General features: G+C 35.7%; 1 protein-coding gene across 1 annotated transcript; it reads right to left on the reverse strand.

Annotated features, from left to right (window-relative positions):
* Window positions 1-1,291: 1,291 nt before the first annotated feature.
* Window positions 1,292-14,233, reverse strand: LOC117344704 (endoglucanase A-like). Its single transcript, XM_033907533.1, has 13 exons — window positions 13,981-14,233; window positions 13,571-13,719; window positions 10,414-10,606; window positions 9,569-10,091; window positions 8,094-8,261; window positions 7,390-7,577; window positions 6,448-6,607; window positions 5,784-5,895; window positions 5,038-5,194; window positions 4,692-4,836; window positions 3,996-4,164; window positions 3,195-3,388; window positions 1,292-2,265 (listed from the first exon to the last, which is right to left on the reverse strand). Exons 2-13 carry the CDS (start codon window positions 13,693-13,695, stop codon window positions 2,027-2,029), a joined length of 2,373 nt encoding a protein of 790 aa, XP_033763424.1. The 5' UTR covers window positions 13,696-13,719; window positions 13,981-14,233; the 3' UTR covers window positions 1,292-2,026.
* Between the last annotated feature and the right edge of the window lie 10,183 nt (window positions 14,234-24,416).

The raw sequence follows: 24,416 nt of genomic DNA on the forward strand, positions 1-24,416 counted from the left end.
TAAGCGCACGAAAGTCATTACATAGATTTGTACTTGTGCTCAGAAAATGTTTAATATATATATAAACAAGGACTATGACATGATTTCTCTATTTCCCCGTTTCATAAATCATGCAATTTCCGTGAAATACATGCACTCTTATGTTTTTTTTATATTTCATATTGCCGTTATTCCTGGGTTTTTTTATAGTCACACTGAATATATGTTGCTTAGTCACTGCTTTCAGATATGCTTGTTGAATATCGCCAATGTTCATTATTATTTTCTTACTTCAACATCAAAATAAAATTAAGCGTATATGTTTGTACACATATATGTTATATAATTCATACGTATTATATATATGTGTGTATGATTTATATGTATATAAGTCGCAAAATATAGGGCCGTCTGCACTCTACCACTAATTGTTTTCTTGGTTTGGGCACTTGAGCGACCATTTTCATATCCCACAAATCAAGTTGGTGTTGTTTTAGGATGATATTTACATGCATTGTTATGCTAATAGTTATCAATAGTATTATGGATTTTAGTAGCATTTGATAAACATAGGTTCTTAAATGAGTTTTCATTTTTTTCAGAATCAAGCGAAGACAGCCATTTTGTTGTGCCATTAAGAATCCATTACGTTTAGTTAGTCCTATTAACAGCCAGGGTCATTTAAGAACGTGCCAGATTTTAAAGGTGGAGGAAAGCCGTAGTACCCGGAGAAAAACCAGGCAATTTCCCCCACATGGGATTCGAACTCGCGACCCAGAGGTGGAGGGCTAGTGACAAAATGTCGGGAAACCTTAACCACTCGGGCACCGTGTTCATGACGTCGTGGCATTGTCTATATAATGAAGTCACGGTTGATTTCTGACTGGTACAGCCAATAGAAATATCCGTGAGTATATTACACTATTGAAATACGAAAAAATATTACACGGATAAATCCACTGGATGAAACGCCGATTATGTGATAGAAATAGATTTACATGTGTACTACGAAGATAAGTTGTACAAAACTATTATAGAGTGAAATACAATGATATAATTGTCTCTGACAACTTGATGAGACATGGGGCACTTTCCGAGAATAACATTTCCAATCGAACGTCAGACCTACATGTACGTTTGAGTGCAACATGTAAGAGTTATCCCTCTGTGAGCTCTGACACATAGTAAATGTAGTCAGGATGCATTTGGGCTGTGGAACTAGGAAAACGACAGAACAACGTGTTGAGATATATACAGGAGATTGTTCCCCCTTATAGGATAAACAGAAGAAGAAGAAAACATAATAATCGTTTTGTTTTTTATTCATTTTTTTTTTAATTATTTATTTCATTATTTTTTCCAAAAATTGGCATGGAAAGACATCATCATTATTTTACCAGTAAAGAAAATGGTGGTGCAAATATTACTCATGTCAGTTTTCTTGACAATTGGTTCATTGTTTCCTGACTGTGTCATATCATCGTCAATCTAGGAGATGGCGTCGTGATCCTTGGAAGGGCCATGGCCTTGTCTTGTATGATTTTTTAATCATAAATATATCAAATTACAACTCAATCAAGTTGATCTCGCAGTAGAATAATGCACATGGCGGATATATTACATAAAGGCTTTCACTGTTGGAATAACAGATAAAATTGGTACATTTGCATAAGTGTTTTCACTTCCGGGATAATATACCAGTTTGTTTTACAACCAACTATCTATTTTCAAGATTACCAAATTGAAACAAAAGCTTCATTGATGATTATTACCACAGAAGAGAAATATAATTAAATTAATTGTAGTGATTTTTTTTAAATAGCAAGTGGTATATGTGACTGCTTTCAATTGGCAGTTATGGGATGATAACGCAGATAGGACAAAGGAATATTCAACATGAAACGCTTCATTAAATTTGCCTTTCTCCAGTTGTCATTATCAGTCCATAACTGCCAATTGAAAACAAGTTAATGCTTAATTAAGATGTTTATATACGACATATTTAACTTGGCATACATCTTTGCTGCAATTACAAACTACTATACTATTAGGAAGCATTTTCGATTGCCCTATAAGTACATAGCACAAACAAACATGAAATCCACACAAATAGGCATGAGGAACTCTTAACAGCCATGGAATCCACTACACCGCCTGTGGCTAGTGGTTGCGGTGTAGTAGTCGACGATGTAGTTGTCGCTAAAGTAGTAGTCGTTGTAGTAGTTGTCGCCCTTGTTGTCTGTCCTGTTGGTGCTGGATTTGCCAGAAGATGGAAATGATAGAGACCTTCAAACAACAAACAAATATTGTTTACTTCATTATTGCGGTTACTGTTGTAGGTTTCAAGTATAATTATAACGTAAATTAACTTTTAGTTATGTACGTTTTCTCTGACGACTACAGATGAGTGACAGGACATTTAATTAAGCTACAATAATAATATATTAGCATTCAGCAGAAAGTAAGGCTTGAATCTTTATCATGAATTCTAAAGTGCCGTGCTCTTAAATATCAACGCATTTCTTGCAATCTTAAAAAAATTGAAAGCTATTCGAAAGATCGATTTGATTTTAACGACAAAAAGGCACAAGGCTGATGGGTGTTGTTTTTTTTTTTAGAAAATTGTAAGGATATCCCCACATAACCAACACTGGTCAATTTTACATTCATAATGCCACGGGATTAACTTCACAATTTATCGTTAGCAAAGAGATCAAAACATGAGAGAATTCGGTAAATTCTTTATTTGCACATATAGAATGCAAGTAAAGAAGTACTTTGAGAAGAAAACAGATTTCAAAGATAGCCTAGAATATATTGTGACCTGGATTATATATATTTAGCTATCCATGGGTGATCGATTTTGACATACACAATAAAAAAATAACTTTATGGAAAGCGTAACGCACGGATGCCTTAATGTATAGTGTTCTTACAAGGAGGGTGAGTATTTGTGAATGAGACGAATTTATTTGATGTTTCTCGAGTTTATTTTGTTTCTTGAATATCACACTCGTTTAATGAAAATATGCTTTAAAACAATTCTTTACTTTAAAATAAAATGAATATTTTTATTAAAAGAAGCATTGGGAGTAAAATTTATCAATATGAAGATACTTGTATATCATCAAAGCAATGCTTTAAGCAAACAACGCTGAATTAATAGCTGTCCTATTTTCACGAAGGTTTTTAATGTATATGTTTAATATATTAACCTGCTACAGCTGACTGGAATCCGGCATTGTAGTCACAGGTGACTTCATTTTTAACATAATCAGTTCTCCTGTCCTCGTAATCATCGTTGTTTCCAGGACCTCCCACCAGGGCACCAAGTAAGACGTGATGATTGGGTTTACTCACGTCATTGTAGAAACCCCAGCCACAAGGCAGTGTTGATTCCGGACATGAGCTACAAAGGAGCAATGGAATGTGCCGTTTTATAATCACCCAAAAAATGATTTCTGCCTTGTTTCTGGAAATAACTTTAATACATGTTTATGCATTCCGTACTTCATATAAAAGTGATACAATGTTACTCGCTATAGTGTACGAATATCTTTTGAACCTGTTAAGAAAAGTGATTTTTTTCCCCATTTACCCTTGAATCTTAACTATATTACAAACTATACTTTACTTCATTCATAATTGTAAATATAAACTGTATTTATTTTATAACAGTTGCGAAAAACATATATTATTCACTCTTGTTTGCCCGGATGGAAGCGTGCTAGGAGGCTTACTGTTGGAGGAAACCGGAGTACCCGGAAAAACCCACGTGGTCGCCTGTCGGTCAGGTGACCCCATACCTTTCAACGTCCATCGGAGAATGGAAGCCCAGTCGCCTGAGTGAAAGGCAAGTGAGCCACCGACCACCCATATTTTTGCTTAATTTAGCAATAACTGAGGTAAATAGTGTATACTTTATTTTTCATATTAAATGGGAATGTGTTTTTTCCTGAAACCATTTGTATGTTTATTTTCAATCGTTATAAACATTATACGTAGTATATTATTACCTGCTTGCATGGTGTGGGTTCCGAGGAAAGTCGTAACCAAACCCTATGACGTAGCTAAACTCATTGTAATTATCTCCAATCATGTAGTGTATTTGAGATTCTGCCCATGTCCGGTACTTTTCGTCAAGTCCTTGCTCGACCGCTTTCAGCGCAACAAGAGCTGTGTTGGCTTAGTAGATAAAGATTTTTTTATCAAAAAATATAAATTGTTACTGTATGGTTACAGTAATGGTAATATCTATTGTATCTCAAAATATTACGTACTTGCTAAATTCAAAGAATACTGACATGATAACGAAACCAAAATTCCAAATCCAAATCTTTAAAGAGTATAAAGAGAGAGAAAACCAGGTGGTCCGAGAGAGTAAGCGTCTTCTACTCAATTGATGACGTACGCCAATTCTAGGACAAATATAGGTTAGCCACATCCCCAAAATGAGAACTAGAATGTACAACAACGGAATCACTTAGCATATCAACAAGCACCTGAACCTGTCTAACTTCATATATTCTGAACAATTCTATCAATCTATCTTAATATACTTAATATAGCATAAATATACCGTCAGGGGCGGATGATAGTCAGAACTCTTTGCTATATGATAATTGTAATAACTGATGTATGCAAATGAACCTTCAATGATAATTAACAATATTGTTACATATGAAATACAGGATAAGAAGATTACAACATACCTGCGTATCTTAGAGAACCCCATTGGTCCCTCCATGCTAGCCCTTGTGGTGTGTATTGAAGACCTTTCCCTGGTTGCCAAGATTCCAAGAAATTTAAAAGATCAGATCGGTATTGTTGTTCTTTTGTGAATTCATAAAGAAGAACCTAAAATAAATAAAAATATATATCAACATCTGTATGTAAAATTTAACTGTCTAGTAATAAATCAGTATTATTCCAACGAAAAGTTCAAAAATATATATGCCAGTCAGAATCTTTTCATTTACAGATCATACACCGAAGTTGAATCTGAGAACGATATAGGATTTATTGGAGTCAGATATAGCTAGGTTAGCCTTTCGTTACCTGTACAGCCGGGGTCTTGGAGTCCCAGGAAAGAGCCCATGGCGTGCCGGACAGTGACGAGTAGTACAGCTGAGCGTCCAGTAAGTAATTTGTATTCTGTGTCGCCTTGTACAGCCAGGCAGCAGCTAGGGCTAGCTCGTCTATATATCCACTGGATCTGACAGCATAACAATAAACCTTACAGAGTAGTCTCCCCTTTATACCATATGTCAATAAAAAACAATGTTACAGAACATAAATAAAGCCAAGCTCTTATTATACTGATTATATTCTGATAATATATATGTACAGTTTAGATGTTTCGGATACCAACATAGTTAAAACTGGGTTTTCTTTGTTTCAATTTATTGATATATATCTATTCTGGCATCTCTTCTTTCGAATTTGACCTTGATTGAAATTATTTGTATCTCATGGTAACAAAACGTGTACATATATTTAAAAACATGTTCAGCACTTAGTCACCTTATTTTTTTTATTTTTATTCATTTAATTTTTATTTATTTTTTGGCACTCAGAGTCACCTTATATCGGTCGATTTTTTCCTAAAACCACTGAAATTATAATGTTCTTCAGATTGCTAATCAAAATGGTGGATTTCAATATAAGTTATGACCAGAATATGATTTTTATGACTATATATGAACAATTTATGTATTTCATAGACAAAATTAACATTCACATTCAAACGTTAAATCTGCGCATGTGTAACTTTTATCAGATCATATGAATCGCAGATACCGTACCCATAAAACTCTCTTATTTCTGGAAACGAATCGGAATATTTCCCTGTATACAGTTTGGCAAATGTATACAAAGTCTTGGCTTTGTCCAATAATGTGTTCGAATACGTTGGATCTGTGAATATACAAAAAAGTAAAATTGGTATTTCATTTAAACAAAGGGTTTTTTAAAAGTCATAGAATCTATGATATCCATGTGACAAATATATTCTGGGTGAATATACGATCAAGGTGACTTAGTGAATTTAAAGAATACCTGACATTGTCTTGTTTTAACTATCATCTTCGTAATAAAGCAAATATTGACGTCATTTTCTGCCAACTCATTATTATCGTACTGATAAAATTACCTACCGCTTTCAAACATAAAAATCGAATTTCTCGCCAATATTCAAGGTAAAAGAATGTTGTTCATTACACACTATGCAGTTATATGAATTAAAACAAACAATATTTTGTGAGTATCTATCATAGATCCTTTGGCTTTAAAAGAATTCTTATTTATCATATTTCTTATGATATCACTGAGACAACCTAATGACAGAATAATACATAAAATTACAATACTGCTAGATTCCAATGCAATAACATATTCCATTTAGCAGTACCTATAAAACAATACATATGAGATACTTCGTAATAGAAAAATATCATAGCTATCAGGTACCTTTAACTTTGAATGCAATGGCACCAGCTGCCATTGCAGCGGCAGTCTCTCCGGCTACGTCACTTCCGGGTTTGCTTGTGGTCAATTTCAGTGCGGGCCTGGCCATTGTCATGTTTTCCGGCTGTCCCCAGTAGGCGTGATCCGCTGCTCCGTTACCGACCTATGATAAAATGGCGCACAATGTTGATGAAACGTTCTTTATACTGAGACGGGTATATCCAAGAAAAATTTTGGATAATTTTTTTTTTTTAAGTTCAATTAAATAAGATTGCATTTGTTGATGTTGACAATCCCGTAATTCAGACAGGTATATAACGATATTGAAAGAATTCTTTTCGGGTTGGTTTAAAAATAAAAGTGCATATGTATGTGAAGAAATAGGGCGATGGCATAGAAATCATCGGTGGGTCGTGAAACGAAACTGATACTTGTGATAATTTTATTTGAATTCCATTGAAGCAATTATTTATATATAGAGTCTGATGTGTGAAAATAATGCTTGTGCCATGTTAAAGTTCAATAAAGTTCACCAGGGACGAGTTACATTGATATGTGTCAATCACTAACCACGTTCATGATCAAATTTTAACGTAGCTACAGTATAACTAATGCAGTAATCATACAGATATAATTTCAGAATCATAAGCAAATAATTTAGTAGATTTACATTACTATTATTGTTGTGAACAAAACTTTATTTTTTTTTTTGCTTCTTTAAAAGTGCCTGTAGCTTCCGACCAGCCGAAGGGATTATCGACAATACATGAACAACATTTCATAACATTGTTTTGGGATATATTATGTAACTGTGATGTTCTATGTCAGCGGTGTAATATTTATTTATTGGCAAAGGATTTCACTGCCTCGAAGTGTGAACATTCGTCCGTGCTATCTCTATTGTTTTATACAGAAAAAGGTCCATATACAAACAGGATTTAGTACCTGTGTGTAGTAAGCATTGTTTTCTTCGTCCCAGCATTTCAAGAAGTAATCCAGAGGCCATTTAATGCAATCGTACATTGAATCGAGTTGTCCCGCCGAGGCATACGCGTCGGGCCACGTGACCAGCCCCCACGCAAGCAATGTAACTGACGACGCCATTGGAAAGTTGAATTTGACATAATCACCGGCTGTTTTGAAATGAAATAACTCGCGTGTCAGTACAAACACGGTTAATATAAAGTGTCATGCTTCTAAAATAGTAGTGCATTCTGAATAGTATAACTTTTCAACAAACAGATCAAATAGCATAGATTCTTTCCACGATTGTGAGATTAGCTTAAACTAATACCAAAATAGAAGGATGACATTACACATAATCAGTTGCGAATGATATATGATGAATTATATTTAGCCATAACTAATAAAAGCCTTCGTGATGTTAACTTTTTTAAGAACCATTTGTTCTATTAACAATAGAAATATGCCCAGCAACGTGGAATCGTGAAAGTGTTGTGGGCTTGGCTTTATAATTTTAGGCTTCCTCCATCTGATCTAATATTACATAGTATTTGTCGAGTTCACATTCTAATATCTAAATTCGATGTGAACTTTTATGTCCTTCCACGCAACTGTTCTATAAATATAAATCACTTTAGAGTATTTGATTTTACAGATACGCCACCCCGGACGCTGGTGATAGTTACCGTCGTAAAAACCACCAACCAGGTCTCTTCCGTTTTCACCCTGGTCCGTCAGGGCCGAATCTTTCCTGTACGATATCGGGTTGTCGTCTGGTAGGTCGCCTGATCTTTGGGCAGCGTAGAACAGGATAGACAGACGTAATAGTTCTCCATAGTCGTACGGTGGCGGCACTGAAAAGAATGTGTACGGGTTTACCCAAATAGTCACCTCTTAGCGTAAGGGAGAGGATTCGGTCGCTTGATTGACATAGCTATTAGCATTAGAATGTATCCCTATTGGTCAATGTATTCATGGGACATATTAAGGTGGAAGCTTCACCCACTTCCCGTTTACAATGTCCGGTAAGATTGTGGAAACGATATATTACTGATATATTGGGTGATATATTGTAAATAAGACAAAGGTCATCTGGAAATGACATATCCCTCGACATCTTCTGAAGCAAATGTGACATACCTTTTACTAAATCTGAAGTGAACACGACTCAATGTGTGGAAACATGCAATCAAAAAATTCGCTAATCAAAAAACTAAAATATCAATACCATCCAGAAAAATATCATATAGGATAAGAGAAAATACCATGAAATATAAAGCCATTCTGTATATAAAGCGGTTATCTAAAGCCAGCAAGATGATTATAAATATAAATGTGCATCGTTAATGTCACTACAACAGCCATAAAACGTCACTAGACGCTTTGAAATACCATTGTTCATCCGAAAATACTCACAAAAATAAATGTGAATACAAAATTGGACGCCTAGTATATTGAAGAGACTGGAGAAAATTCAGCCAAACGTTCAACACAAGAGGACAAGAAACTCAGCTGACCATAACCGCATCATTGAGGTATCAAGTAAATCATTATTGGGATGCCCTGACACATATTAATCACATTAAAATTTAGCCGAAACAGCCTGCGGATCTGATTACCGTATATTGAACACGTCAGTTTACCTCATGCTTAAGTGGCCATTTATCTACCTCGCTTAGTTAAACGCCAGTCTATTCACTTTTGAGATTATACCTTGAAGTGATTTGTTTTGTTACATCAGAACTAAATACAGTAACATTGAATTTATTTAGAGTATTGTGTTTTGAAATCAGAATTGAAAATAAATTATAAAATTCATGAAATCATAGGGCTATTGCACCTCAACATCTGCTAGACATTTCTTTTGGCCTGTCTAGGCAACACTTTTTAACATGTTAGGCCCTTCGCATTGCTGACGCGTCCCGGAAAACATGTAAACAATAAAATCTAATCCCTGTAAAGGGTTTTCATTTTTCGCTTTCGATGAGGATATACCAAATTCGCTACCATTTGATACCGTGCAAAGTAAAAATTTAAGACACATTTGAAGAAAGCATTTGCTAGAAAATCCTTAAATCATGCATCAGTTTCGCCTCAAACGTGCAAACATTCATAGTCGAAAAGAAACTTTGGAAAAAAAATAAACCTCTTATCCACATACCTGCTGTTGCGCCCGGTGGTGCCGTCGGTGCCGGGGTAGGTGCCGCCGTTGGTGGTGCCGTTGGTGGTGCCGTTGGTGCCGCCGTTGGTGCAGCCGTTGGTGGTGCCGTTGGTGGTGCCGTTGGTGCCGCCGTTGGTGACGCCGTTGGTGCCGCCGTTGGTGGTGCCGTCCGTGCCGGGGTAGGTGCCGCAGTTGGTACCGCCGTTGGTGACGCCGTTGGTGCCGCCGTTGGTGCAGCCGTTGGTGGTGCCGTTGGTGCCGCTGTTGGTGCCGCTGTTGGTGCCGCCGTCGTTGCTACCGTTGGTGGAGCCGTCGGTGCTGCCGTTGTTGTATGTCCTGTTGGGTTAACATCAATCCTATTACCATTCACTTCCGAACAGACCCCGCTTGGTTTTTCGTTAGTGCTGATGTCGAATTGAAATACCATGTCCAGTGGAGACTGGTGCGAATCGTAGGGGTATTTTGTCTTCACATGGTACCATAATCCACTTGGTTCCTTATCTATCTCATTGGCTATGTAAACCTGCATAGTAAAATTGTATTAACTTTGTACCTCACCTTCAAACCATTTTAACTTTGGTCATTATGTCCGTTAAATGTAGATATACAAAGATTTTTTTCGCTATTCTATAGACATTTCTCATTCGTTGAGAGTTCCCTTTTAAATATTTATTTGAATTTAATTAAATTATTCAAAATTAGGATTGAAGAACAATAGGTACATATATTATATAACTGGGTAATTACGAGCATTCTGATAAAGTAGTAAAACAGCACACGTTGTTAGATTTTAGGAGGTGGTAGATACGCAAGTCTTGTACTTAAAGAAATAATCAAACACTCACCACAAGATTACTGGTTGGTCGATCAAAGGAGATATAGACATAGAAGGATGTCAGATATTCCGTTATCGTCAGCGCACATTTCGCCTCAACTCGAAAGTGGTTACCTACAGGCCAGGGGTTTTTTACGACCATTTCCACCGCCAGACTTCCGGTCAGCAATGCCACTAATACCCAGTACGTAATACATTTGTTACTGAAGAGAAATAAAGTCGAGTCAACTACATCGTAACGAGAATCTTATCGATATAATAATTATGCTATAGGAAGGAACACGCAACAATCGGGACCAATCGGGAATCGTCGGTATTTTCCGTAGACGACAAAACTATAAGCTTTTTAAGATATGGATCAGCAACTGTTAAAGTTAAAGCTAACCATTACAAACGTATATTTATCCTAATCCTTTACAAAACCTACTTTATTGTTAAATATTTGACCATAACTGAACATAAGGTAATTATTTTATAACTTTATGAAGGTCTTAGCAATAAGCCACTAAAGAGTATGTATATGTTTATGGCGGGAACCCAGCATTAATTGTTATACGGTAACATTGACAAATTCAAACCTTAATGAAATTTAAAATACTGTATATGCTTTGCTAAGGATTTTTTTTATATATATATTTGAGCAAATTTGTCACATTCTAGGAAATATATATCAACTATCGAGAGCTTACTATTGTAAACATATAGTAAAATGTATCGGCTTTTTGTTAAGAACACTATAAAATTGGATATAGTTTGTATATGTATAGTAAACCAAATCTTTATTGACCTGATGTATAAATACTTTTAAGCATTGTTAAACCGTTTCTCTCTCATCTTTGGTAATTCCTTAAAGAAAAGTAATTTATCTACACATATGCATGTTTGGTGCGTTACATTTGATATACATCAATCATTCGCAAGATGATATTTCACACCTTGTTTCTCACCATGATAACGACTGATAGAACACTCCAATAACGAGATACCATTTTAATATAGCGTACTAGTATGTGATAAGTTATTACAAATGGATATATGGATGCATTTTTAGTATGTTTCAACAATTTCAGGTACGGATTCAAGAATATAACGTGATTGATTATAACATTATCTCAATCGTCAGGGAGAAAATAAATGTTTGTTAAAATCGTCTCTGTGAAAATCGCTCAAATAGCCATTACGTGTAATGTGTTTTTGAATTTTATAATAAAAAAGCACACAAAGGTAGGGAAAAGTGAGAAAGTGAGTAATATCCTATACTCTTATAATAATCTTCTAATATAGTGGAGGTCGGACGCACATTGTGTCATTAAGGAATTTTTTTTTTTTTAACAGATCTCAAGTACTGTAGATATTGAGCAACATAAAACAATCCTACGGACGCACGCCCAAGCTTTACGGTATTGTAAGTGTAGACATATATTTACGATAGAATAAATATTTAAATAAATGATTTAATATTATGCTGGTTTTGTTGTGTACATTGTGATCACCTGTTATTCATGAGATAGGTGTTACTGATATATGTATCGGTCAACTGGTCAGACAGGATCTGACATGCAATTCAGACCTATTGTCAAGACACTCGCACCATTTTGGACATTCCTTGACAGCTTACACTAACCTGGTCCGGAAAGATTACAAAAGACACACAATTTATCAGCACCTTTCAGAGTTAGATACAGTAGAGCTAAAGAGACTTAAACCTCACCATATACCTATTTCGTCCTTCTAGGACTCGTTTGAGAGTCTAAACGCCTAAAGAGTTGGAGGCGATGGTTGAAACTCAAATCTAAACAATGCTAATATATGATAAGTATTTAGGTAACTCTACAACAAACAATAATTCACTTTTAAATGGCATAATGCGATTGTATGACTGGCGCAGCCAATTAAATCACTCAAGGGTATATTACACTAGTGACATGCAAAAATATTACATGGGATAATTCACTGGATAACATGCCGTGAATGCTGTGAAAATAATTCTACAATACAATTTCTTTATTCTTACTTTAATATCGCGCATTTAAGGTGAATCTGTTTATTATCCTTATGTATACCGGGCAATTACGTATGCTATGTTTGGACATAAACAAGAATATGTTACATAGGTACATATTGAATATGTCTTAAGTACCTTTATCCTAAAATAGAACAGAAGACTTAGAAGTATAAAACAAGCACTTCATTTGTACACTGCATACTTGAAGGATGAAACAGATATATAATGATTGTTTGTTTGTTTGTTTGTTACTTGGTTTATCGCCCCGTGAACAGCCAGGGTCATTTTGAGGCATGGTTTCCTTGTAGTAGACGGTTACTAGCTCACTAAACAACATACAGGAGGCCCATCGCATGCTATCCAAACCAATTAGGGTAAAGTGTCTTGCCCAAGGACACAAAAATGACAGCACAGTCCGTTTCTCAGCTTCCTCCGAAATACAAACCGACATGGGTATGGAGCGTTGAGGCATTCACCTCGGACTTTCACCGGAAACCAAGGTTACGTGTCCGAATGAGCTATCGCGGCTCGTGCTGTATGATGAAACTCTACATCTAATCTTACATTTGATTTCTTTTTCTAATATCAAATTCATAATTAAAGGTGTTTTAACTGTCTTTTGACCTTTTTGTGCCTACAGTATCCCTGAGAGCAAAGTTCTAGGGGTTGTTCAAATTAGGAATTGCTATTTACTACTAACAAACTATTTTTACTGCTACAGTAAGAAAAATATATAAAAATATATATGTTCTAACGATTCACCATACCTAGTGAAATACATTACATACATTGGTCTATTGCAACTTCTCTCTTACCTACATCATATCGTGGATTCTCCCAAATGAAACTTATTCATAAAGTAGACTGAATATAACTATTATTGTGAAATGTTTACTCTTGTTTATTATCATTAATAACAAGAACGCATAGGGATTTGATATATATTTTCAACCGATGGTCCATATACATGTGTTTTAACTATGAATGTATTATATATTGGTCATGGTTTGAGAATTAGTATCAAATCTCTGAGCACGAGCTTGGTGCCAATCGTAAATGAAGTTAAGCCTGATACACGTTTCTGTGATAATAAATAGTGGAATGTTACGTTACAAAGTGTACTGGTTTATATAGAATATATTGTCGATAAATTGATACTTACCGCATTATGTCCACCGAGTGCAGTATCATCTTCCCATGACCTAGACACCATCTGAACTGGCCATATAACAAATTGTCTTTTATATACTGTGTACCTGTAGTGTCAAGGTTTTGGTGGATGAACATCAATACTCCACATCAGAACTCCAGCTGATAGAAAAGATCGGTAAGCTTTATAATAACAAATACATTCTGAATATCTTTATATATAAGAATATGTTTTATATGTTCTAGATGCAGTGTTTTGGTTTGTTAAGTCTCCGTGTGATCACCTTGAGACGTTAACCAATTAAAACTGCCTATAATATTCTTTATGAAAAAAAGAATTCAATGGGAATTATCACGACACAATCATGTTAAGCTGACCATGCTTAGAATATCACAACACTGATGCACTACTTTACCACTCACAAATGAAATCGCGAAATTGATAATTGGCGTCATCGGTGAATTTAACCGTGAACCATTGTCGCAAAAAATTGTCACGTTAAGGAAATAGAGCAAGGACAATAATTTACTAAATATAGCGTGTGTATCGACATGTTATGACAATATAATCTTTTCTTTTAAACACCGTACGGTGGATAGGGGATAGCTTTAAAACGTGGAACTCGATCTGTTGTAAATAAGGGCGATCTAAGTAAGACCGCAGGTGTACTCTCTTTTCAAAAACCTTAATCCAGTCGAGTCTTCTAGTGGGATATCATATAGCGTGTATGGTCAATTCACAGTTTACATTCAAATAATATTGATCCTGCTGAGTATCGTATTTAGACCTGGTCACAGTTCTGGTCACTTCATAATAAGCTATCCTACTATATGTATGTTGAATGAATTTCATTATTAAACCGGCCAAACAAAACGAAGCAAGATGATTTTCTTGGAGAATAAAATGATGAATACTTTCTGTCTTTAAGATATTCATTGGAATTATGTATAACATTATTTTATATCAAATCAACATTTTCTCATGATTTAAATTATAATTATATGTATAACAATATTTCATACTTATTTCTCAATTGATAATTATGTAGATTAGAATTATGTATATAACAATATTTTATACTTATTTCATAGAACATCATTACATTGATTGGAATTATGTATGGCACTATATTATACATATTTCACAGTGAATCATTATACACATGTAGATGGAATTGTGTATAACAACATTTTATACTTATTGCACAGTGAATCATTATATAAATTGGAATTATGTATAACAATATATAACACTTATTTCACATTTATCTTTCATTAATATCTATACGTTGCTGGATTTTACTGTATCATGACTGTTGGTACTTCTTTAGACATCTATCCTCATATAACCCTGGATGGCGTTGTCTCCCTGAACTCCATCATCATATGACCCATGATGTTGGTGTCCCTCTTGACTCCATCCTCATATGACTCAGGATGTTGGTGTCCCTCTTGACTCCATCCTCATATGACCATGGTTTCGTTTTCCGTAAGACACCCATCCTCATATGACCCATGATGTTGGTGTCCCTCTTGACTCCATCCTCATATGACCATGGTTTCGTTTTCCGTAAGACACCCATCCTCATACATATGGTTTCGTTGTCTGTCTTAATTCTCGTCCTAATATGACTAGATTGTAGTGTCTCTTGACTCTCCCAAGTTTTTATTCCTTTAGACGCTTTTTCTAATATGACCCTTTTTTGATATCTCTTTCTTGACTATCGTCCTCTATTGGGCCTGGCTGTTAATATGTCTGTAGACACCTGTACTCATACGACTCTGGTCTGCGGTGTCTCTCTTGCTTCCCGTCAATTTGGTACTCCTTTAGACGCTTGTCTTCATATGACTGGTCTGTGTTCTCTCTTGACAACCGTCCTATTATGGCCCTAACTGTTGGTATTCAATAGGATCATCATATGACCCTGGTTTTGGTTCTCTTGTGGTCCTGTCTGTTGATATTCGTTTAAAAACTTTTCCTCATATGACTGGTTTATGGTGTCTTTCTTACGGCCCTGACGGTTGGTATCCCGTAAGACACCCATCCTCATATATTTGTCTTTGTCATCACTCTAAACGGAAGTGACGTGTCAGGAACCGTTGTATCCCGCTAAAAGTTCACTTAAATGGGCAACTTGCTCCAGATATATTGAAAAGTGTAAAAGCCGGCTCTTCTCAGAAAATAAATCTGCACTCTTATCATCGTATATTTTATATTTGTGTGAGGACAGAATAGGGACGGAAGTGAATATATTGCTAATTTTGGCCTCGTATCAGATTAATAGAATGTTTTGAACCTTCCACAACTGTTTGTATTTCAAATGGAAATGAACAACGTGAATAAGATATAGAAACTTTTGTGAAATCATACATGTATATGCAGAAAGGAATAATTGTCTACAAAAAATATCGTTTATTCGGGTTAAAGCAGGTCTATATACATTTCTTGATAATTCTTTAATGCCTTTGTACATTTGCATTCTGTCAACTATTGAACACTACGAAGCTATAACGAAAAATACCCCTGCTTTTATCATCATGTACCCCCTAAATCGCGTTAACTTGTATATAATCCACAAACCTAGTACGTATACTCTCACACTAATGTATTAATACATGTTTTAATACATAAAAGTTATGCTTAAGTGGTTTGGACAATAGCTGAAAGAAAGTCCCCCATATGCTGACGAATGTCATGGATGACATGACTATTAATTACTTCATCAGCGGACATGGATGGCTGCACAACATCCTAACTTTATATAGTGTTTGTGTATAGCATTAAATTGGGCAGAGCGGTACTCGGCCTTTCCTCGATTGCGGTTGCCGCGGGCGCCATGTTAGAAGTGATTCAGCATCAATACTTAAGGGCAAGGATTTGCAAAAATACATTTGTACTTATAGACTATTACGTTTCAAGACTTACACTTTTTCACTGTTGGACAACAGATATAAGCATTTCAGTCCAACATGATATTAGTCCTACTGAAGGTAACACAACATCATTAATTGTTAATTCAATCTGGCTCCTGTTTCGTAAAAGTCTCTTAACTTCGGGAAATTCTTTGATTTCGGTTTTTCAATGGAAAAGCAGTTCAGCATTTAAGTTTAGGTTTGGTTAATATATACAATTGTTCCACGGAGTTACTTAAGATCATTATTGAGGGTCAACATTAGGTTTGCTGTTAGTTTTTTCATGTATTGTATCAGAATGATCTTGAGGTGCTGAATTCATTTCGATCATATGACATTCTGTAAAAGGCATGTTTATCCGTCAAAAAGTTAGCAATCGCTTTAATCTCCTCGTCATCAAGAGAACGTAGGCAACTATCAACAAATGGGATCTTACAACATAGTACTAAGTTGTCCAGTTCGGGATCTCACTACTCTTTATCAAATTACATGTACTGGTGTATCTTGAGTCATTCTTTAACTATGTATGTATGCCTATCTTTATTTATTTTTTAATAGTAACGGCTATTGACAATAATTGTTATACATTGCAGTGCCGTTCAAAAAAGCAATTTTCCTTCTGATGTTTTACAAGTACATACAATTTTTAATCCTAGCAATGTTGTATAACAAGGACTCAAAGTCGGCAGAACATATACTCAATACAATCTTACCACTCCAGTTCTCATCCTGAGAAAGTGACTTTACCTTGATTTAGTTTGGTTTTATTTTGATGTTCTATTAACAGCCAAGATCATTTAAGGACGTGCCTGGTTTTGGAGGTGGAGGAAAGCCGGAGCACCCGGAGAAAAACCACCGACCTACGGTCAGTACCTGGCAACTGCCATAATGTCCAGGCATTTCAGCTTTTTATGTCTACGTTCAGTATCAAAAGATTATGATCTGCGTAATGTTTTCTGTAGTAGGCTACCCATATCTAGGATGTCGCCTTATCAGCCCAGTAAGTTGTGCTTCCATCTATATTGCTATTGTTGTAAAGCTGCCTAACATCGCGTGGGGAAGTACGGATTGAAATAAGATGAGAGTTGTGTACAAACCTTAGCACGGAAGGACATTCTGGATCATAAAGGTTCCCTACTGTCTATGACATCCCCAACTATACAGCTTTTTATGTCCTTTTTCTTATTTGATATCCTTACTTCCCTCTAAGCCATGTTTCATATTGCACTGATCTGCCAATGTATGGAGTGACTACAAACCATGCAATATATGTGACGCTTGTTTTTATTCGCTAGCCTCTCCAGTAACTCTGCTGATTACACAGGGATCTCGTACAACAGCAGCACAGCACACTATTTTGACAATTTCATAATTTCTTATGTGATATCTTTGTCACCAATTGGGGAGGGGGTCTTGCCACTGCGCTTTTCTCGTTGTTATGATTTTGTCGTTTAAACATTTACATGGGCACTTAAGTGAGTTCCGGGTTATTGAAGCGATGGCCTTCTTCTCTTGGACTTCCAATGTGATCCTAACCACCGCCTTCAAGAACAAAGGGGTCGAAATTAACCTTTTTTCATCACCAGTGATTGATTGAAAAGGCCTAAATTTTCCGCTGGTAAAATGAAATTTTGAACTAGCAAATTTTACAGCAGTGCTTTCATTAATTTTAATAGAAAGAAAAGTAGAGAAAGTAGAGGAATCGCACCACTTATTACCACTCATTCGTCATAAAATCATTATTTCTAATGTTGGTATCCTTTTTCCATTCATATTTTGTCTCTATTTATGCTTGTGTATTGCGTGTATGAATAGATTGTCAGGGGAAGACATACTAGCGAAAATGTGCGATATAAGATTATAAGTAGCATTTCCTGTAATTTAACTGGTGTTTTGCTAGTTATAAAGAGTTGATATCGAACCCTAGAACATACACAGGACAAGAATTAGGGATGACTTTGTTTGGATCTTCAGCTACACCCTCCAGTGTTGGTCGGAACTTACCTTGCTTGTACACGAGTGTGTCCTGTATTATGGCCGATTCCATTTTAAACCTATAGTGTCTCTCATTCCTGTTTCTGTACATTGTTTTGTACGACAAAATTGTGTTTGCGTCAATATGTCATTGGCTAGTCTATTTAAGTTTATTTCTACCCTAAGATTTGTGTACCACACAATACGTACTTCACGGGACTTGAGTATTTTATAGTGGTTTCTGCATTAGGAAAATACCGGTCCTTCCAAACGTTTAATAGTCCTCCAAAGTGGCTATACAAGGACATAGTCTGAGGCGAAACAAGTCACATTTTGGGATAAGTAATACAGGTTTATACGAAACTGGACACATTTTCACCAAATAGTTTGGTCACATGCATTGTCCCACTAAACCGATTTTGATTTTCCTAATATCCTTAAACGGAAGACACTGAACAAAAAGAGCCGCGATAGCTCACAGTGAGTTAGAGCGCCGGCCAAGCAACCTCAGGTGAGGGGGACGTGATAGCTCAGCAGCTTAGCCTACCCGTGTCTGTTTGTGATTCTCGGGAAGCTGAGAAACAGGCCAGTCTGTGCTGCCGTGGTTGTTTCCGTGGACCAGACACTTTACCCGTATTGCCCTGGATGCATTGCGACGTGCCTCCCGTATATTGTTCATTGAAGTAGTCACCAACTACTACAAGGATACCCCGCTTCAAAATGACCCTGGGTATTCACAAGGTGATAAACCCAACAAACAAAGAAACAATTAAATAGAAGACACAGGAGTTCGATTTAGCAAGCCTCTCACGATGGGGGTCATGTAGGTGCAATATCTAACAAACATTTCGTTATTTAGTGAAACATGTATGTCGTGTAAAATCGCTTCTAATGTTTTGCGATTCTATATGTACCATGAAGAAACAGGTCTAATGTCCTCATGTACTCACTGTTCAAATTTATATCAATAAACCTCATACGTAATCTTCGTCTGCATTTTCCCATATATAGTCAAGAATTTGACAATGACTATCCTAAATTTCACATCTTATCAAATTTTAAAAATAAAAAGTAAAAAACTCTCACGAATATCTTCACAGAATGCTTGATATAGTTTTTCACTTTTAAAGGAATACATTTAGATGGGTTTATCGATAAAACACGTGAAAATGTGCCGCTTAATTCTGTTAATGGTGTGTAAAATGTTATGACGTGGTAAAACTGATCCATTAAAACTCCAACAATAACAACAATACCAATTTGTGTAGGATATATATTTTTATGGCTGACGTCACTCGATCGAGATCTCGCGCCCACTCAGTCTATTTCAAATACCCAAATAAACACAATAAACCACGAAACAGGTATAGAATATAAATAACAAATTGTCCGTTTGGTACATTAAGCTAAAATGGTGCAAATCATCCGATTATATATATATATATATATGTACTTCATTCATAACACGTATCTGAGAAAAGAGGAAACCCGGGTTTTTTGTTGGTTTTTTGTTTTTGTTTGTTTTGTTTTTTGTTGTTTTTTAACCTTTATAATATCTTAATAATTTTCTAGGTAACTCTTGAAAGATTTTTGGCAATATATTGTACTTAAATCAATTATAACCTAATTTAAATAAAGTTCACATGTATATTTCGTCAGTGGGGTTTTGTATTAATGAATACAAATCTCCACTCGATAAAGAAAACCCATCAGATGATATATTTTGATTTGCCATGGTTTGTTCAAATGATACGTCCGAATATCATCACAAATGTACTTTAATTTACTTTGAAGAAGCGAGTGAACCGGATTGCTGTAAGGTCACATATTACCTTATGTAAATCACACAGGCGTTGAGTTCTCAGATCACATGCTTGTACATGTATTTAGCGCTTAATGGAAAGTAACCGGTACTAGCCTAAGTGTTCAAAATAATACAGCATTTCCCATTTCGCGCAAAAAAATCCCAATTAATATTATGAAGAAAATCACATTTCACTATGGTAAAACTTTGGTCACTTTTAAATGCATGTAGATTTTAGCACATGGATCGGACGTTATCTGTAAATATACCGGCTAATTACTTAGAGTTACCTCCCTTTGCAGACGGTTTTCTCCAACTGTTGGCACGGATCTGGAGCGGAGAAGGGGAGTGAGTGGCCAATCCGTGAGTGAAAATAGTTTTAAATAGATATACACATGTTATAAAACATTTGACAATTTTCTTTTGACATGATGCCTTGCATCATAAATTACCGGTTAGATTATTATAGAATTTTGTGATGTAAATGCAGCCATAAACAGTGTAGTAATTATTCATACAGATATATAAATAGAAACAAAAACGATATTATGTACCTGGATCTGGTTTTATCAATTAATGTTCCATAACTTGAAGACATTCCTTAACTGGATAATTCCAATGGGAAAGCATTACAGAATTTAAGGGGAAATCTCAATTAAGGAACCTTCCTTAAATCATATAATGATGTCCTATGGAAAATGTTCAATTAAAGAAAATAAATAAAACCGAGGCGTACCATAGCTCTCCATCACTGGTGTTATTGTATCAAATACTGACTAGATATCCGAACCCTACTTCAGACCACAGGGACTTGAGAATTTGTTAGTCTACATGTATTTGGACCTCCCTTAGTATGTATAGCACAATTATATACACTAGGGAATGTCCAAATATATGTAGACTGTAACGAATTCTCAAGTCCCTGTGCTTCAGACGATTCATAAATGCTCTTAACATACTGTATTTGACGACAATTACTTTGAAAATAGGTCAAGATCATTTATAGCACTTCATCTCAGGTATACGTAAACCTACTGGCTAAATACCAATACCCTGAGTCGAATACGAAACTTGGGAGGTATATTAATGCTTGCATTATTTAACAAATTTGACCATGTGACCTAAAATTAGGGGAATAGGCGAATAGGCGAATGTATACGTATGTATAAGGACACTCGGTATCAAGGGTCTTCTAGAATTTGAAGCCAGTGTTCGCAAGTTGTTTTTTTTTCACATCTGATCTTATTACCCTTGAAACTTGAATGGTTTATTTATCTTTTTTATTTCATTAATTTATTTATTTTACTTTTTACCACCGTGACCTTGAAAACGGGTAAAGACCTTTTAGATGAAGAAAGTTTATAGCACTTCAGGAAATGATTCTTAAAATAGTTTGACCTACTTGATCCCTATATGACATTGGGAAAAAGATCAAGGTCATTTTATGAGAAATTTTATAGCACTATATTCTAGACACCAACTGGATTATTGTCTTATATTTAAGAAGAAAACCCCCATGGTTATTAATCACGTATTTGACACTTGAGACCGTAGAAAATGCCAACGTCATTTGAAAACGTTTTATAATTTCATCCTAAATGTAGGTATCTGCTGGCGAAGAATCAAGTCTCTGGGTCTTCTGGGCCAATTATTTGATGCATTTTTCTATCCCAGATACATCCTGACCAAGGATCAGTGTCCAGTTGCAATTGTTTACAGTCTTCTAGGAGAAGTTAGGATAGACAACGGATCCTTCAAAGAAATAACATGCAAATATCAAAACCCAAGATGGCTTATCAGCCATTTTGTTAAGCATACATGTTTGTCTTTTGTGCAATCGTAGGGGTTATGGAAGTTAACTTCGTTTTTTTTCAGAGAAAAATCACTATGTAATCTTTTCCTATAAAAATACATGATGTACGCCTGTCAGCCACTTTTTATGGTTCCAAGGGAAATAACCCAATGAATAGATACCCCCATCCGTCCGGGCATCTATAACCAGCTCGTTCTGTGGTCGAGTGGTCTATCGGAAACTCTCACTTCAACTGAACTCATTATGACAGCATCACAACAGCTTTCGGCTATCAGGGCATTAGTAATCACGGCTACCGAGACATATGTTTCATAACACGAAGCCCAGGGGCCTTAACGTCACCGAGGTCTGGTATATACCTCTGTATATTAATTATTCGTTTGGTGTTTTTGACCCGACATGTGAACATTAACGTGAAAATTACCATGTAAACCTACCATGGTCTCTAGAAGTTACAACAAAAAAATATTTTTCTTGATCAACATATATTTTTTTCATATAGCTGTAATTTGTCAGAAAATTATATATACATATTCATTTATAGGTCTCTGATTTGATGAGCATTTGATTGTTGCATTATTGCATAAGACAACTTGAGGAGGGCCCTTCTCACCAACAGGAGATTGATCATAATCCGAGTCAAAATTTTCAAATAATTAAGCTGTCATTCTGTGATTGCTATTGAAAGCAAGCTTGAATTATTTTGTTATCGGTATTTCCATATCACAAGAGTCCAGAGGGATCTTGGAACCTACTATTAAATGATCTTTATCGATCCTATGAAAGACTAATCTATTCTTTTATTTCCTCTTAATAACTTCATAACATGGGGAACCTGCATTTGAAGTACAAGAAAGATCTAAGAACCTTCTGAAATATGTTAATAACAAATTCCAACTGTTATAAAATCCATGATGGCCGCTGTCAGCCATTTTGTTTTCCCAATCAGACTCAAAATCACATGGCCACAACTTGGTGCCAAGGGAAACCCGTCATGTGAATTTTGAGAAATAATCCTCAAGTACTTCTCGAGAAATAGCCATAGCACACATCAATAATAATAAAGATGGCCACCTGTCGACCATTTTGTTTCCATGCAGTCTCAAAATTGAATGGGCACAACTAGGTCCCTATGGAAACCTTCATGCAAATTAAAGAAATATCCTTCCAGTCAGCCATTTTGTTTTCCCAATCCGACAAAATTGAATGGGCACAACCAAGTCCCTATGGAAACCTTCATGCGAATTTAAGAAATATCCTTCCAGTACTTCTCCAGAAATAACATTAACAAACATATACTGTTAAAATCCAAGATGGCCAACTGTCAGCCATTTTGTTTTCCCAAACAGGCGAAATTTAATGGGTACAACTAGAGCCTAGAGCCAGAGACATATATAGAGCCTACCAAGAAATATTCTTCCAGTACTTCTCAAGAAATAGTGATAACAAGGATTTGTTATGAACAGATGTGTACAATGGAACATGCATTGATATATGTAATTAAATAGTCCTCATGATGATGGGCTAAAAATGAACAAGATATTGCTGAAAGTATAATATTCCTACATGTATACAAACTTAACTTCACCTCTGGCATTGAGTAATGAAAATCACAATTTTGAATAAACACCTCAAGACCCTATCAAGCCATTTCAAGACTTCTATGAAGATATTGAATACTTACCAAGCATAACTGGTTCGGAGTTAACGATTACTGAAATAAACTAATTCTACCCTTTTGGATGCTTTCCCGGCCCTTATCCAGTGGGGTTGAGTCGACTTAAAAATCATCAAAATATCATTATAATTTGCCAATATAAATCATAAACTACATAGTAAATATAGCCCCTCCCCCCTATAGGAAAAGCTGAAGCACAATGGCAATGAAATCCACAATTTTGATAATTTAAAGTACATGTACTTTTATAATTAGACAGCCTATGAAGAATATTGGTTTCAAGCATACATGGGCCAGTTTCAGGAGGATTGTCAATATTTTATCGAATTGGAGTCTTTGACTGTCCACATCCAAATGTTAAATGCCAGGCGTTGGACAGAATAGGAACTTTGGTAATTGCCTTGAGGGTACATAAACTGTCTAGTCATGCATGAAGTCCTTGCAAACCTTAGCCAGTGTTTCCACAGTGGAGGAACAAATCAGTTATAAATGTAGTCGTTTTTTGTATATCCAGTGATAGATTTGTAGGTTATTCATGATCAATTATTTCAGATTTCATGACCAATTCTTCTTGGATAATTCCCATTTCAAATTGTGTAAACATAACCATAATTTTCTTGTGTTCCTCCTCATCTACTTTTTATAAATCTACCATTGCATTTCTAACAGTAGATCAC

This window comes from Pecten maximus, chromosome 16 (assembly GCF_902652985.1).
Source record: "Pecten maximus chromosome 16, xPecMax1.1, whole genome shotgun sequence".
In the NCBI taxonomy this organism is placed as follows: Eukaryota; Metazoa; Mollusca; class Bivalvia; order Pectinida; family Pectinidae; genus Pecten; species Pecten maximus.